This window comes from Anabrus simplex, chromosome 14 (assembly GCF_040414725.1).
Source record: "Anabrus simplex isolate iqAnaSimp1 chromosome 14, ASM4041472v1, whole genome shotgun sequence".
Taxonomy (NCBI): Eukaryota; Metazoa; Arthropoda; class Insecta; order Orthoptera; family Tettigoniidae; genus Anabrus; species Anabrus simplex.
This window is the reverse complement of record NC_090278.1, coordinates 23,978,393-23,995,424: the sequence shown is the minus strand read 5'-3', so window position 1 is coordinate 23,995,424 and position 17,032 is coordinate 23,978,393. Positions and strand designations below refer to the sequence as shown.

Sequence of the window (17,032 nt, the reverse complement as noted above, 5' to 3'; positions counted from 1 at the left end):
TCCGCACTCTATACCCCGCGTGCATGCGACTTCTCGTCAGATGACCACAGTAGTCACTGGAGAAAAACCAACCCCACCTGAGTGAAGAATAAGAAGAAGAAAAAGATGTATGTACCCTGTACAGTACTTCTCAAACCAAGAATTCAAATATTTTCTCACAAAGATGTCATATTTTTCACTTTCTTGCTCTGTCCTGATTTCACAGCATCACACATTTTTCCTTTAGCAGTTTTATAGGTTATTTCATGTGAGAGTTGTACATAATAACTGATTCCTTATGTTTGCAACATCCAGGATACAAGAATACAGTACGTTCTACAGAACAGTAGTTTTTCGTCTAGTTTGAGCAGCTTCTCTCCACTGGACAAACAAGAACAGCTTAATTTATTTAATACACAATCAAACTGAAAGGATACACTGAGGTGCACCTTTCAAGCATATTGATAATCATAAAGAAAATGTTTGATTGCTTGATAAAGCTGGAATGTGAAAGAGCATACATTATCATTGTACCCTGGTGTCACAAAAATTCCAAGCAGTTCTTTAAATGACATAAATATTATTACCAAACCCAAAGCACAAAATCACAACACAGGAAGAGACATTAAACTGTTCAACATTAGGAGTGCAAGGAACCGGGCAGTCGCAATCGCTTGTCCATGGGACTGCGAAGAGAAGAGGTCGATGACATGGCAGCAAGATACGTAACGAGTGACGAGGAACTTCCGTTCCAGAGTGGTGAGCACTGCGCTGGCTCGGGCAGTCGGGTCGCTAGACACCCCTGTTTCGCAGGTCCTTCACTTTGTATATGCGCACTAGCCAGTGTTCTGTCGTATACGCTTCCTCCAGCACGTCCAACTCAAAGTCTTTGTTGCCGATCTCTGCACTTCTCACTCTGTCGTATCCAGGAGGTTTACCTGCAAATCAAACCAAAAATGTTTCAGGTCACAGGCAAAGACAAGCAATATTTTCATATTTTAACATAATCCTTACTTTTACCAAACCTGGAAGGCAAGCGTGTAACACAAGAACCACATAAAATTTGATCAACAGGAATCTGAATTTCATTTCAAAAATCCCCAGCGGATTAGCTGGGAATTCAACACAAGTGAATTAGCCATTAGGTTAATGACCATTTTCTTGAAAACCAGAAGCTTGGAAACTGAGCATTTGTTGCGAATTTAAGGTTATGACATAATTTACTGTATTTCGAGAAAACTGACTTCAACTTTGGTATTCTGGTGCAAAAACACAGGTAAATGACTGTTCTGTTGGGTAATAATAATAATAATAATAATAATAATAATAATAATAATAATAATAATTGTATGGCCTCAGCTACCGTGTGCAGACATTTCGATTTGACGCCACCTGGCCGTCTGCTCGTCAATTTCAACATTCCGTTTTACTCTAGGTCCGCTAGATGGCAGACAGAGTAAACCGGATCTCTCTTGGGCATCTATGGCTGAGATTTAATTAATTTTGTCGGGTAAATACCAAATGTATCACCATGTATCACATGCCGACATCGTACGACATGGAGTGTCGAATGGACTTTTTACCACCCTTCAAAAATCCGACTACCTCTGCCGGGTTTGAACCCGCTATCTTGGGATTCGGAGACCGACACTCTACCACGGATCCACAGAGGCAAAGGGTAGAGGTATACCAGTAATATGTTGTTTTCTTCACAGAAGATTAAAATAAATGTAAATAAATATTAAGATAAAATAGAACAGACCGGGCGAGTTGGCCATGCGCGTAGAGGCGTGCTGCTGTGAGCTTGTATCCGGGAGATAGTAGGTTCGAATCCCACTATCGGCAGCCCTGAAGATGGGTTTCCGTGGTTTCCCATTTTCACACCAGGCAAATGCTGGGACTGTACCTTAATTAAGGCCACGGCCGCTTCCTTCCAACTCCTAGGCCTTTCCTATCCCATCGTCGCCATAAGACCTATCTGTGTCGCTGCGACGTAAAGCCCCTAGCAAAAAAAAAATAAATAGAACAGAAAAATTTGACAAACTACAAAAATTGTAGTAGTAGCAATGTCACTCCTCTGGATTAGCACAGAAGTCACAAACCCGTATGGCACTGAGTGGTAAGGCCAGGTGTGACATGATTATGAATGAGCAGTAGAACACACTTAAGTTGAAAATGCTCTGTTATGTTGGTTCATGATAATAACACTAAAATAGTTCAATTTTGCAGTTAATGTTTACCTTTTTGATATATATATATATATATATTTTTTACATATTATTCCCCACCTGGCTACTCACTGCTGTAACCCGGCTGACAAAAACTTCTGGAGAGAACACTGCACTCTAAAAATAATGAACACAGTCATACCCATCACATGAAATAGATTTTGATTTCCGTAGGGAACTTGAAATATTTGTCCTGGATGAGTAAATTCATAATATTATTCCAATATAATTGGAAATTATAAATTTTCCAGCAAACTCATTTTTGGTTGCCAGCATTTCGCCCCAGTGTGCCAATTTGGGTTCATTAGTTGGTGACTAGCGTACCTACCACGGATCTATCATTGATGAATATTGCAGTGGAAATGTGTCGGGCCATCAAAGACTACTCATAGCTTTGTGGTCAAACTGCTCTCCTCCAGGACGCCATTGTGAGCTGATTAGAAAACTTGCTGGAGGCTGTTCATCGTGAACCCTCGACATGTGGCATAATTTCTCATATACTACCATGAATTCCTATAATTTTTCATTGTGAAGTAAGTTCCTTTCAAAAGACAAACTGCTGCTCAGCCTGATGTTTTGAGTCTCCTAGTGAATCCAGTGACCCTATGAGGGCGACCTTAATGATAAAACGAATTTCATTTCCTTTTGTGGTCTCAAGATAATTGGATTCGCAGGCCTCTTCCTCAGCCAAAGAAGTTTCTTGTTTGGGCCATTTTCCATTTTCCAAACCTGTTTCAACTGATCTGAGAGATCTTTTTTTTTTTTTTGCTAGTTGCTTCACGTCGCACCGACACAGATCGGTCTTACAGCGACGATGGGACAGGGAAGGGCTAGGAGTGGGAGGGAAGCGGCCGTGGCCTTAATTAAGGTACAGCATTTGCCTGGTGTGAAAATGGGAAACCACGGAAAACCATTTTCAGGGCTGCCGACAGTGGGGTTCGAACCTTCTATCTCCCGAATACTGGATAAGGGCCGCACTTAAGCGACTGCAGCTATCGAGCTCGGTCTGAGAGATCAAAGGGGATTAGCAAAGAAATTGCAGTTCTCTTTGTTTGTCCATAGTTTGGCATTCCCTTCACACACAATCTCTGGAAATAATTGCATACCTGCCAACTTATAGAAATCAAAAACAGGAAGTTTTAATTCTTGGATTTCATTACCTATACTGCACCATGGTCTACGTAAAAAAAAAAAAAAAAAGTCAGGATAAAAGGCATACATAATTATCTAAGTTACAATGCGAATCGACCATTAAATTTAAAATCTTAAACCAAGTAAACATAAAAATGTTTAGGAGAAAATGTACCTAATCATTTTCATTTACGACACATATGAATAATAATATTTATGTCACAGTGACATACGCAACAAAATGCATAATAGTTCCCTTTATTAGTGGTAAAATGAAAGGAAATTTATAAGTATTTCTGAACACTTCGAGATAACTTTTGTTATATTTTTTTGGCCATAACAAAAAGACGAAATACCAGAAACTGTCACCAACCCTGAAATACATTCAACTCATTAATTATGAACTGAAATACGGAAAACTACCATATACAAAACAATTCAATATGTCCCATACATTATTAATATATGACTTTGACAGGGGGGGGGGGGGAGGAAGAGCACAGAAACACAAGAAAACACATGGCCTACAACACCAATGAAACTACGCACAGAAATGAAGTAAACAGTGTGTGCTAGCGAAATTCTATACACGAAGGAGATGGACAAAACACTTGCGAAATAAAGCATCAAATAAATACGCTTGAAAATGTGGTTGCGTAATTTTCACAAGCACATAAGAATTTATGCTTTATCCTAGGGGAAGAGTATTGACAGTACTGGAGGTTATAAAACCAAGCCTCATGGTGCAACTGCCCTGAAAGGCCATGGACTACCAAGCGACTGCTGCTCAGCCCGAAGGCCAGCAGATTATGAGGTGTCGTGTAGTCAGCACGAAGGATGCTCTCGGACGTTATTCTTGCCTTTCTGGACCGGGGCCGCTATCTCACCATCAGATAGCTCCTCAATTGTAATCACATAGGCTGAGTGGACCTCGAACCAGTCCTCAGATGCAGGTAAAAATCCCTGACCTGGCCGGGAATCGAACCCGGGGCCTCCGAGTAAGAGGCAGGCATGCTACCCCTACATTGTGGGGCCAGCACTGGAGGTTATAGTGGTCAAAAATGGGAAGGAGTAAAAATGAATGAGAACATTGGAAGAAGAGTTACAAAACGGTAAGTTTCCGGGTAAATCGGAAGGGTTGGCAGGTACACAACGGCTATCCTTTGTGGAAAATGTACTGCATGGTCAAAGTAAAGAGCCTGCAGCCATTAATTTTCATTTACTAGTTCTGTTTCCTGTTAGTGGTTTAATGCTCCACTAATACATAGAAGGTTTCTGGCGACTCAGCGATGGGAAAGGGCTGAGATTGGGAAGGTAGCAGCCATGGTCTCAATTAAGGTACAACCCTGTGAAAATGGGAAATTACAGAAAACCATCTTCAGGGCTCCAGAATGCAAATTCACAGCTGTGTGTTCTTTACCGTGCGGCCAACTCACTTGGTATTTACTAGGTTAACTGCCTACTGCAACTAGTCTGATTTTAAGATTTTAAATATTACCGTATTTACCCGAATTATCCCCACCATCGAATAATGCTCGCACCTTCATTTTAGGAAGGCACATTATGGAGGAAAAAAAAAAAAAAAAAAATGAAATGAACTAAAATTCCTTCAATCGAAAGAGTAACATAGGCAAAAACAAACATTTCGTATCACTCCGCGAGGGACACGCGGTCTTTACGCAAATATGAAGATGTAAATTTACGGATATAGGTGCTTTGCCTGAGATGATAAAAATACATTATCACTGCTATGAAATATATTTTCCATGAAAATGAGCAAGTAAGCCTACGTTTTTTCATACAGTTATATCTTTAATTCCAAAGCGATGACCTATATTATTCATGGGCTTAAAAGTTTCCTGAATGTCCAAATTAATTTTTAACACCAACCCCGGGAAAGTGTTGAGGGAAATTTTCGAGATATTAAGGAAGGTAAATGGACGGGCCAGTTTCAATACCGTAGGATATTCGCCGTTTTAATACATATCAAATATTGTTGTACGCAGAACATTTTTATTGAAATCATCGAGGTCCGTCACTGGCTTCTTTCCCTGGTGACCGGAACACTGCATTATTTTTATTTCTATAGCTTGTTTTATCCTCTGTGCTGTTCGTAGATGCCTCTGAACGCCTGCTGCTGCATGCTTTCAAAATACAAGTACACTCTAAATACTATTTCCCTCCCCTGTCGATACAATACTTGTCTTTTTGCTCTCCCTGGATCCATCGTACACACGCAAACAATTCCCTAAATTCGTTGATTATGATATTTACAAATAAAACTCGAAACATTCACTCGTGACCCGCACAAACAAGCACTTCTTACTGAAATGATTCTATTGGCTCTGTGGAAAACACGTCATACTACAAAGCGCACAAATGTTACTGCGCAACCTTCTTCAAACCGCCTTCCCGGCTGCGTTCTACTCTAGAATCCTCTCCTAAATTACTTACAAGTTCATCACACTCCACGTCTAATAGACTTCTCACAAGGGGTCTCTTTTTACTGGGCAGTAACACGACCGGTGGTGGATAATTCTTTTCGTGCAATGTAAACACTTATACACACACCAGCAAAATATGTTAGTTAGATTCAAAGTCTTTGCAATACAGAAATCGGACTTCCAATTATTTTGATTTCGAATTAACAGCCATCTTGTAATTCAGAAATGCCAACCCTCGCCAATTTTCGCAGATTCTACTTTTCCGCGTACTGCCTGCTAAGTGCTATTGTGGCGTTCCTTAAAACACTGAATACAAAAGAATTACGATTTCACTTTATTTTCAACTATGAAACACACTACAGACACACCAAAGTAAGTGAAAGTGCGGAAAGCTACCCCTGCACGTTCCGAAAGACGCGTTCTACCCTGACGCGGTGAAATTTTGAATTTAAATTACTCTGTAAAATACAGTACTATTAAAAAAAAATGTAAAGTCAGTACACTCAACATCGGAAACTAGGTGAGCCAGGAGTGTGTTGGCAACCTTGATGCAAATAAAACCCGCACCCCAATTTCGTGCCTCAAAATTTTTAAAAAATATGCGGGGATTATTCGCGTAAATACGGTACTAAGGGAATTGTTGTAGAAAGTGAAATCCTTTCATTAACCCTTTGCCCTCGAATATTTTCCTAGCCATAATGTCTCCCAACTTGTAATTATTTCAGTCAGCTTTTGCTCTACTGGGAGATGTATTATGAACACTTATTTACATATTTACAACAAATTTGTACAGGTTCAAAATGTAAAATTACTGTACACAAAGACATAAAAAAAGACGGATAGGTTTTTCCCCACATTTTCATCGGAATTTCTGGAGGGTGTGATGCTTTTCGAAGCACAGTCCTGGTTGCTCCTTAAAGGTTTCTGCAGAAGTGAAGCGTTTCTCGCCTCCCTACTGCAACTTTCCTATTGCTGCAAACTTTGCAGTCCTTCTTCCTTCCATGAACACCATATAGACTGCTTCTGAAGCGGAGTGTTTTACTGAATGTGTAGTTTTGCGTATTCGTTAGTCTCATTCGTAATGGAGGTTAGTAACTAGTCCGTAAAATAAATTGCTAATATTGTAATTCTGTTACAGGTTTATTGCCATGGCTTACAAATCCACTTACTGACCTAAAAGGGAATTTAGGCAGACCTACAGCACCTGTAGTCTACGATCTCCAAGCAGTAGTAGAATTTTATACATGCTGATGAGGTCTGAGTCGCAGCAACACCTCCCTCAACATTACATGCATCGCTGTCATTATGATTATCATCATCACTCACATCACTTTCATCACTTGCCTCAAAAAGTTCATCACTTTCATGGTCATTATCTGTAAATTCAGTCTAAATTGTTAGCAACAGCTCATCCTCCATCAAGCCGGGCGCCACCATTTTCCCGCGATTGCTTTCCATTAAGCATATACATAACCAAGGAAACAAAGTAATATTGCCTTCGCATTCTAGAAGAAGTTGTCTGAAATTCTTTCTCACAGTGCCCAGGAGCACTTAATGAATGATAAATAGAAGTCTTAATGTACTCCACACAGTAGTTATGCGATACAAAACTGTGTGTCGATCAGAGCTCAACACAAGAGTGTTAGTGCTGAACGGCAGCTGTCGACATGTGAGCAAAAAGAGTTAAGCAGGGATTTTTTCCCCCAAAAATGTCATGGGAAAATTTGAGTGCATACATTGTGCAGTGGCATTAATTATGTGAATAAATATGGTATATCTTATTTTTTAACAGCCCTCAGAGTCTTCTAAAGTTTGTCATAGAACTTACCCTTTTTCTAGCTATTTGACTGGGTGCATAACATTGTACTATTGTAACTGGTCTGAATTTAGACTCCAGTTTAATTGATAGAATTTGTTCTAACACAGGATCCCAGATCATGAGGAGTCGTCTTATCTCTTTATTTAGCAACATAGCTACTCTTTCCCTGCGTGTATCTTCTTCACCCTCTCCGACTCCCATTAGTCCTCCAAGAGAGTTCCATCTTGCTTGCTAATCTCCGAGACTGAGAGTTTTTATGTTACCATGCCTGCTTCTACCTGAGTAAATTTACCTTCTTTCCACATTATTCAAACATTCCAGTATCTAATTCGTGTACGATGTTTCACGACAAGGGTCCCCAACTTTAATTCAACCAGACTAGTTTTAACTTGAGTTGTCTTACGGGAGAATTTAAGATGAGCGAGTTATTGGCCTACAGCTTCTGACTCTGGTGATTGGGTTACCATTGAAGCATCCAGACCTGCATTTCTTTTTTTGTTCTTGAGGCAGAGTTTGGGCATTTCTTTCCAACTCAACATTTATAGCTTTTCCACCCATACTGTAATACTACAGTGGTTACCCACTGGGCAACAGCATATGTAACCTGCAATGAGGGGCTTTTTTTTTATTGCACTGGCAATGCTACTATTGCGTAGTTATGGATCAGGCTAACAGGTGGGACTGAAATTGAAAACTCAATATTTTTCACCTACGTCATATTTTAAAATCTTGCAATGATTTCAGGTAAACTTACCGAATAATGTGAAAAGTATTAATTCAGGTAGAAGCAGGCAAGGTCTGGGATCCTGTGTTATGTCGCTGCCCAATCAGGTAAAAGATCGCCTGGCGGTAGCGCTGAGAACTAATTAGTCTCCCGGGGAGTTCGCAGCGCTCACTTCACTCTCCAAACTGCTGTGTTGCCGAGTAGCCTTGCAGTGCGCGTGTGGGTATTACAAAGAAATTGCTTGACGAGTTTGTTTTAGGATAATTATTGTTTTATGAGTAATTCTTGCCGCGTCCTTTACTGCATTCTTCGATTAGCGTGTTCGTGACATGTGATGTGACGTTAGTTCGTTTCTATTTGCATTGCTCTATGCTGTTGTATGTAATAACTGCATTATATATATCTTACAACGGTGAAGAGGAAGGAGATGATGAGCCAGGGTAGAAAAATGATCAATGTTCATGAATATTTTCAAAAGGAAGCAGAAAATAATGGCCCTTTAGTCAGTGTGTATAACAGGAACTGTATAACAAAGGCAATTGACGGTTTCCATAAAGATGTAATAAAAAGAACTCTCCTCAGTTACGGTATTACATAAAGGGTGATACCCGACACTGAACAAATGTGTTGTGTAACACTGTACTTCTGAACGAATTATTTTTTTAGGTCTGTTGTCAATGCACTTTTTATATGCATTATTAACTAACTTGTATCGTACTACATTGAAGATATAATAAAATATATAAAAAAAAAAAAAAAAAAAAAAAAAAAACCTCATCCACAGGCCATACTCGAACTACAACATACGAAGCTCTGTATTTCAAAATTATGTGGATTTCAACACAACTTTAACACACGCACGGGCGCTTCTGGCAATGTTGTAATAGTGGCCTCTGTCTCTTTCCCTTAACGGCCTCTCACGTCGTGCTGGATTGGTCGGCCCCATTCTCCCCGCTTCCCCTGACAGCATGTAGGCCGCCTGCCATCAAAGCAGAAAAGACCTACAGAGTGTTATATATATGCAGATATAGAAATCTTATGCCTTTCAAACTACACACTATCTCACAATCTTCATTGTCCTCTTAATTACAACTAGCAGTGTGCCTTCATTTGTAACTCTAATTTAGCTGGCTTAAGTCCTGTTAGTGGAGAAAAAAGAAAATCACCATCAGAATGTTGAACGGCAGGATAGGAGAGGTAGTGATATAAAATTTCTAATCACTAGATTATGTTCCAAAAGCCTGAATTAAATTCCAAACCTTTTCAGTGTTCATATGGAATGAAGGCGTTGATGGTGATTTGTACACCTGATGGGGATTTTAAGCCTTGAGCAGACCCCTTTGTGTTTTTCAATGGGAGTAGGCTATGTGCCTTCACCCTCTCCCTACTTGTCATCATTCCATGCCCAAACCTGCAGGTCAACCAAGGGCATCAAATAGAAAGACTTGCACCAGGCGAGCCAAATAAATCCTTACACACTCCCAGCATCACCAGCCATACGATAAGCAAAATAAAAATACTTCAAATGACCATTAACTCTGTTTTTGTATTTCCTACCTGACAACCTCCTAAGGCTTCTTATCAACTAACATCACTTTAATTTTATTTTCATATCTTACTTGCTGTGTTTTTTTAAAGTTATTTGATTATCATTTTTAAACACAGTCTACTACTCAGATGAAGTCATCGACATAAGCCAAATAGCTATATTTTCACACAACTGAATGTTCCCTGTCACATAAACTATGAATAAAATAAGGGTATAAGAGACCAACTGCTGTAACACCTTTCACTGAAGAATTCTCACGGCAGCCCGACTTCTCAGAAAAACCTCGATTCTTCAGTACAGTCAGGATGTTGCCTTTCACAACCAGCTTTCTCTGTATTTACAAAACATTTAAAACTTGCCTCTTTCTCTTACAGCACCAGTTTCCATCTCCCTTGTCCTCCACCAAATCATTCAACCTCTAATAACATAAATTTATTTGTTTTAGAGCCCAGTCAATACAGTACTTCTGTGATTTTCGGAGATGCCACAATGATGTTTGTTGTTTAAAGGGGCCTACCACCTAGGTCAATGCCCCTAATGGTATGAGGTGCAATTGAAATTAAACAATAATTAAAACTTCAAAATGTATAAAATGACTGGAATCTAAAAAAAAAAATGATGTAAAATGACCATGAATCCAAAACAATCAGTAGATAAAATTCACAAAACGTTATTTTCTGGGATGATGCTTTTATTCCAAAGGGGTCCAAATTCCAGGTCACCGTTCCCTCATAATTGTACTAATCACTGGTAAAGCAGAATAAATGATGCACACATAGTGGTACTAATAATAAGCAATGTAGACCCATGGTGTATCACAAATTATGGTACCACCCAGAGGCAACACAGACCCATGGTCTTCCTCACATAATGGTACTACTACTTCTCTCGGGCAATACAGACCCATTCTGAACACGGTGGAACCAACCCATTGTTTTTTTGCTATTTGCTTTACGCCGCACCGACGCAGATAGGTCTTATGACAACATTAATTGCCTGGTGTGAAAAATGGGAAACCACGGAAAACCATCTTCAGGGCTGCCAACAGTGGGGTTTGAACCCACTACCTCCCGGATGCAACCTCACAGCTGCGCGACCCTAAACGCACAGCCAACTCGCTCGGTCCAACCCATTCTAGCGCAGTGCTTGGCACCTATTCCCGCTAGACACTGGTCTGTGCAGCTGATCACCCACTCCCCTGCCTCAATGGGATGCACACGATGGTACTAATCACAGGCACTGCCCAGACCCATGGTGTTCCTCACATAATGATCCTGTTCCTAGGTAACTTAGACCCATGGTGTTCTTCACGTTACGGTACTAATCACAAGTAGTCTCATGGTTCTATTTCCAAGAATCCTTGGTTGCCCCTTTTAGTCGCCTCTTAAGACAGGCAGGGGATACCGTGGGTGCATTCTTCACCTGCATCCCCCACCCACAGCGGGTCAGAGAGAAAGTAAAATGTAAGGGATCCGACACTTCAAAAAATGAAGTACCGGACAAAGAAAGGCCATGAAGGGTGTGAAAATGAAAGACTCCCTAGGCCTTGAATATTCTAATACTACCAGGGTCGGAGAAGAACAAGAGTTGACCAAGGGAGGTCAGACAGGAGCCTGGCAGAAGTAAGGGGAAGCAATGCCAGGACTCAGCTAAGGGTCCCACGGTCGCCAACTCACGCTCCCAAATTGAGAGCCCTGAGGCCCCTTTTAGTTGCCTCTTACAACAGGCAGGGGATACCGTGGGTGTATTCTTCATCTGCGCCCCCTACCCGGGTGGAGATTCCTATGTGCCAGCCAGTACTTTGTCCGGCAGGAGTTCTTTCATACACTAGAAAATCTACCAACATGACGAACTCACCACCAGACAGTCAGCAAAAAGTGAACTAACATCATCTTGTATGGAAAAAGGTGCATCATTTCAGATATCTGGACAGTGTGGTCACAAGCTGTTATCAGGAAGGTTCATACAGTCAAGTGCCAACATTTCCATGGAATTATCAAATCCCGAAAGAACCAAACTGACTATTGACAACAGTCATCACATACAGCCTTGAAACCTGCAGAGATGTTAAAACACCTGAATGTGGTTTGGCCACTTAAAACTGTTGGAGTTACAAAGATTTACAAGTAAGAGGCTCGAAATTATGGCAGAAGTCAAGAGACACAAGAGATAGATCAAGGAAAAGGTAGCTTGATCAGGTTAAACAAGATATGGAGGAGATACAGCAGGACAAAACCTAAATAAACACAAGTGAAGGGAACTGTAAACTGGCGATGGTCTAGGAAGATGTCTGCACAAGGCCTATTTGAGCTGAAGCCTGCAGGATTGCAAATGGTAAAGTTACAATTTAGAAACCTCTTGTTATTCTATACATTTACTCACCTCCCTCGGTGTAAACTTGACCAAAGCGGTAGTAACACATCTTGTACATGAGACAGTTGAGCAATGTGGGTGAACCCTCCTTATCCACCCTGAATTCACCAGTTGGCGAGTAGTAATCCCACTCCTTGATGTGACTTCCTCGGTCTGTACTGCCTCCAATACGGACCATCCACAGGAACTTGTTGATATCTGGAGAATGACAAACATAATAATTTATTACTTTGCCTGAAATTACAGGTAACCACAAGGACTGAGAATACTACAACAAATTTATAAATCAACAGCCTACAGCAGTTATGAACAAACTTGTAATTGGTTATGCATTGAGTATGTTAACACGAGCATGAATGTAAATGATGTCTCAATATCCTGACTGATCCCTTCAGTGCTGTAAGGGCAAGGGAATTGATGAAAACAGATTAAAATTGTTCAGCGACTTGAGAATCCAAAAGGTGGTATTTTAAAATAAACGATTTGGTATTTTCAGAATACGTCAAACTTTTAATTTAAAAATATTATAATATGATAAAGGTGCTTTTCATGTAAGCCTAACTAGACTGAAATAGAAACCATTTTAGTTTGTATAATGTAAATAATGGATACTTGTGATATTTAGTATATTTCTGGTAACTGTCCAAATTAACCTCATAAATGGCGTAACCACAGGCAAGAATGTAAAACTACTTACAGTCCAAATTTACCCCAGCAACTGGGGTAATTTCAGGCACAATTTAAATTTCTTTCAAAGATTATGGTGCACTATTACGTTCATCTTCTGGTTCTTTATGTTTACTACATGCGTAGCTAGCTGAAGAAAACAAAACAATAAAAAGTATGCTTATTAGTAACAAGAAAAGATACACAAGTGTCTGAAATAACCCCATGTGACCATATGTACAATATGGTGGCAATTGTTTTAAGAAAAAGTACAACAGGGCAACCATCCTCTATTAACACTAGTTAGAAAGGTAAAAAGTAAAGGTCCGATACTTCGAAGAAGGAAGGTATCAGTAAAAGAACAATGAACGGCATGAAAACAAAAGACTCCCTAGGCCTTGCTGTCCTAATACCGTCGGGCTTGGAAGATAATAAGAGATGAGCAAGGGAGGTCAAACAGGAAAGAACCTGGCACAAGTAAGCGGAAGCAATGACAGACTCAGCTACGGGAACCGTGGTCGCCAACCTGTTTCCTAGTGAGTCCCTGGCCCTCCTTTAAGTCGCCTCTTATGACAGGCCGTGGATGTATTCTACTGCCTCCACCCACAGGTATGTATGTATGTATGTATGTATGTATGTATGTACATGCCATACCAACAACTTGCTCTCATTCTTTTAACCCATTCAATGCCAAACGTTTACTGAACGCCGTGCCTTGTCCACCAAACCCGTATATACCGTGTTTATTTATGACTTTTTGAGACGAAGAAAATGGAAAAAAATCTTGCATACAAGACCCCCCCAACGTAATTCGTCAGAGAAGAACGATTCCGCTTCAAAGCGGGTACAAGCCTTATGCACCCCTGATGACATCACACAAATTTGTGAACAGTTTCGTCCGTACAACCCAAGCAATAAAAATGCGTCGAAGTCATGCGGTAAATCTGTGTTTTGTAGTTAAGAAATGTCCACCGCCGTAGCGTAGGCCTACTGCAGATCTGACGACGTCGCACAAATAGGTGAATAGTTTTGTGTCCGACCCGCGGATTGCAACCACGCATCAGACATGTATATATGTCTGTGTGTTGTAGTTAAGAATGTTCACCAGCACAATTAGCTGCTGTTCTCAGGAGCCTCAGTTCGATTCTCGGCACCGTACTGCCAGAGATTTACGAATGGCAGGAAGGTTAATTTGCGGTAAACATAGTACATGCAACTCCCTTCCACTTGAGGCCTGTCTAAAAAAGAGCTACACCACCTTGGGAAACAAGTTTACAGTGGAAGCTTGATTATCCGTTCCCGGAAACTACGTTTTACCGGAATATGTGTTCAAATGACGTAGTCCCGCGAGCATCGTAATTAAATCACGTTGTAAAAATCCCGCATTATCCGTTCCTCAAAGAAACGATTTCCCGGATCAACCGTCCAGAAATTTCAGTCCCATCAACGCTAAATCCTCGCTCGAGCCTTTTAAAACTGTATCTCACGAAAGGACGGCTATGGCATACTTATGGATCTTGGCGTTAACGCCCCGTCATTACGATAATTAGAGCAACTACTGTACTGGAAAAGCTATCAGCGGTGAACGTGCGTAAGGGACCATCTTAGCATCGCATTCGGGTGTTATTGTTTAGAGAATGTGGGAAATCATAAAGCAGAGAGTGGCCACAATCAATCGTAAGGAGACAAGGCGCATTTTGACAGCTCTGCTTGAAGACAGGACGAGTTTCGTCAAATGTTCGCACTTATGAAACGTCCGCATTATGTCCAGGGTTAGATGTTTATATTTTTACTTTTTTTCAATCGTACTGCCGAACAGGTTTTCGGCACATTCCTCAGGGCACTGTAGAGTAACTGGGCTTCCAGGCAGGAATGGAAACTACTGCTTCTTAACACAAATTTAGTATTTTAACATTATCATACAGGATTATGTTAGCGAGACCATGACAGATGTTGCACATTATATTAAAAAAGAAAGCCTTGGGAGGTCTTGGGATTGCCTATTACTATTTTGGTCCTAATGTAAGACTAGGAATTTTATGTTTTCGTGTTAAAATGCCAAAAACTGCAGTTGTTTTATTTGCGCATGTTACATTTAAATGGTTCGTATCATTTCCAACTCGTACGGACATGTGCAGCGAGCAAGCTTTCCAGATGACCTCAAGGTCACGAATAACCGTAATTTCTTAAGTTTTGAAGATATTTTTTTTCTCTTTCCAATTTGAGTGGATTAGTGACGGGCAGAATTGAATATAATGCATTCGAGAACTTTTGAGAATCAATACTTACATTCGAAACCATGTTTTCGAGTTCAACATAACCTTTAAGAGTCGATGTAGGCCTAATCTACGCGGTGCAAGAGTTCCAGAAACTGACTCCAAACAGTATACCGGAGACAAAATTACAATGAAAGATTAAGAAAAGAAGGGATTTTGCCATCATGTTGGGCACTTTTGTATCTAATGTGCTTTATTTTATTAGATGAGAGAATTAAAAACTACTTGTGGTTGATTGTCGTTTGGCTTGGTGTTATTAGACTTTTCGAAGAGTTTGGTTGATCAAAGTTGCTGAACTGAAGGGAAACTGATGAAGATTCCCCAGTAAAATCGAATATAAAGTATCGAGATTTTGAAATTGCGTACTGGTAATTAATGTGGTTTCGTGGTCTAACATGCCTGCCTCCCATCCAGAGGGCCCGGGTTCGATTCCGACCAGGTCAGGCAATTTTAGCTGGATATAAGGGCTGGTTCCAGGTCCACTCAGCCTACGTGATTACCTTTAATTGAGGAGCTATCTAATGATGAGATGGCGACCCCAATCTAGAGAGCCAGGAATATCGGCCGAGAGGATTCGTCACACTGACCATGCGTCACCTCGTAATCTGCAGGCCTTCGGGCTGAGCAGCGGTCGCTTGGCAGGCAAAGTCCGATTGGGGCTGTTAGTTTGGTTTGGTTTAGGAGTTTTTGTAAGATTATAATTATACATATTTCATTTATGCGATGTTTAGCCAAATTGTTGATGGTTTTCATTCATTCCCGGATTTTCCGTTTTCCCGTGTTGTACGTTTTATTTTCAGGGTCCCTCGAAAAACGGAGAATCGAGGTTCCACTGTACTTTAGTTCAGAAATATTCACGGTTGTTGCTAGGCCTATCAATATAGGCAGACGAGATAATTAACAAAATGAGCGTTCAATATCTCGTAACTCGGACCAATATAGGGTTTTTTGGGAGAGAAGTAGGTTCAAAACATGATAAAAGCAATCCAATCACAATTGTTTTACTCGCCAACGTACCTAACAAATAATAATAATAATAATAATAATAATATTGATTTATTTATGTCCCAATTACTTTCAACGATTTTTGGAGACGCTAAATAAAACACACTAAGGAATGTGTAAATAAAAAATGGGAGACAACGAACAAATGATATTAAACATTATGATAAAAAAGCGCATTACCGCCACACCTGTAGATATACATTAATGTGGCAAACTTTCCTGTTATTTATTTTTATTCTTTCAGTCATGGAATTTTTGGCACTATCCGGTCGATAGCATATCTGACCTAAACAATGCGGTCTCTCTTATCTCATTTACAGCTGTTTAGGTAAATTCTGATGTGATAAAGGTAGAGAACAAGCATGAATTATACTTGATAACAAGGGTCTGGCTTTCAATAGCTGCAGTTTAACAAAAGATTGCTTCCAGTCACTATGTATTACATTCGGAAATACAACTCGTAACATACGCTAGTTATCAGCTGGTGGTTTGGCACGCTTTCAACAACACGGCTTTATTCAGAAGGAGTGGCTTCTGGTACACATACACCAACTGGGAATATCGGAGACCATCCCCAGAAACCATTTGGGAATAGCTTCACACAGATTCGACTTTATAGTCAGGAACTGAACTATTTTTAAAAGGTTCAAAACGACAGGATCTCAAATGCACCCGGTCCAACACCACGGGTGGTGTTGCTCGGTCTTGACTGCAGCGCACGGCTGATGAGATGGCAGTGAAGATGACGTCATTTGGAATGACGACAAGCCGGTAGTAGGGAAGTTAGCGGTGCAAGACAATTAAAACGGAATCAGTGATCAGGTTTACTGTGTGGTAG

The 17,032-nt window shown here is 40.4% G+C and overlaps 1 protein-coding gene across 2 annotated transcripts in view; it reads right to left on the bottom strand.

The window, feature by feature from the left end:
- Positions 1 to 539: 539 nt before the first annotated feature.
- Stt3A (catalytic subunit 3A of the oligosaccharyltransferase complex) overlaps positions 540 to 17,032 on the bottom strand; it is a 182,687-nt gene continuing 166,194 nt past the window's right edge. For both annotated transcript variants that reach the window (XM_067158057.2, XM_067158058.2), the window contains exons 13-14: positions 12,257 to 12,445; positions 540 to 917 (exon numbers count right to left, since the gene is read on the bottom strand). In XM_067158057.2, the coding sequence (XP_067014158.1) occupies positions 772 to 917; positions 12,257 to 12,445 (335 nt within the window). In that variant the 3' untranslated portion in view covers positions 540 to 771. The remainder of the gene's footprint in view (positions 918 to 12,256; positions 12,446 to 17,032) is intronic.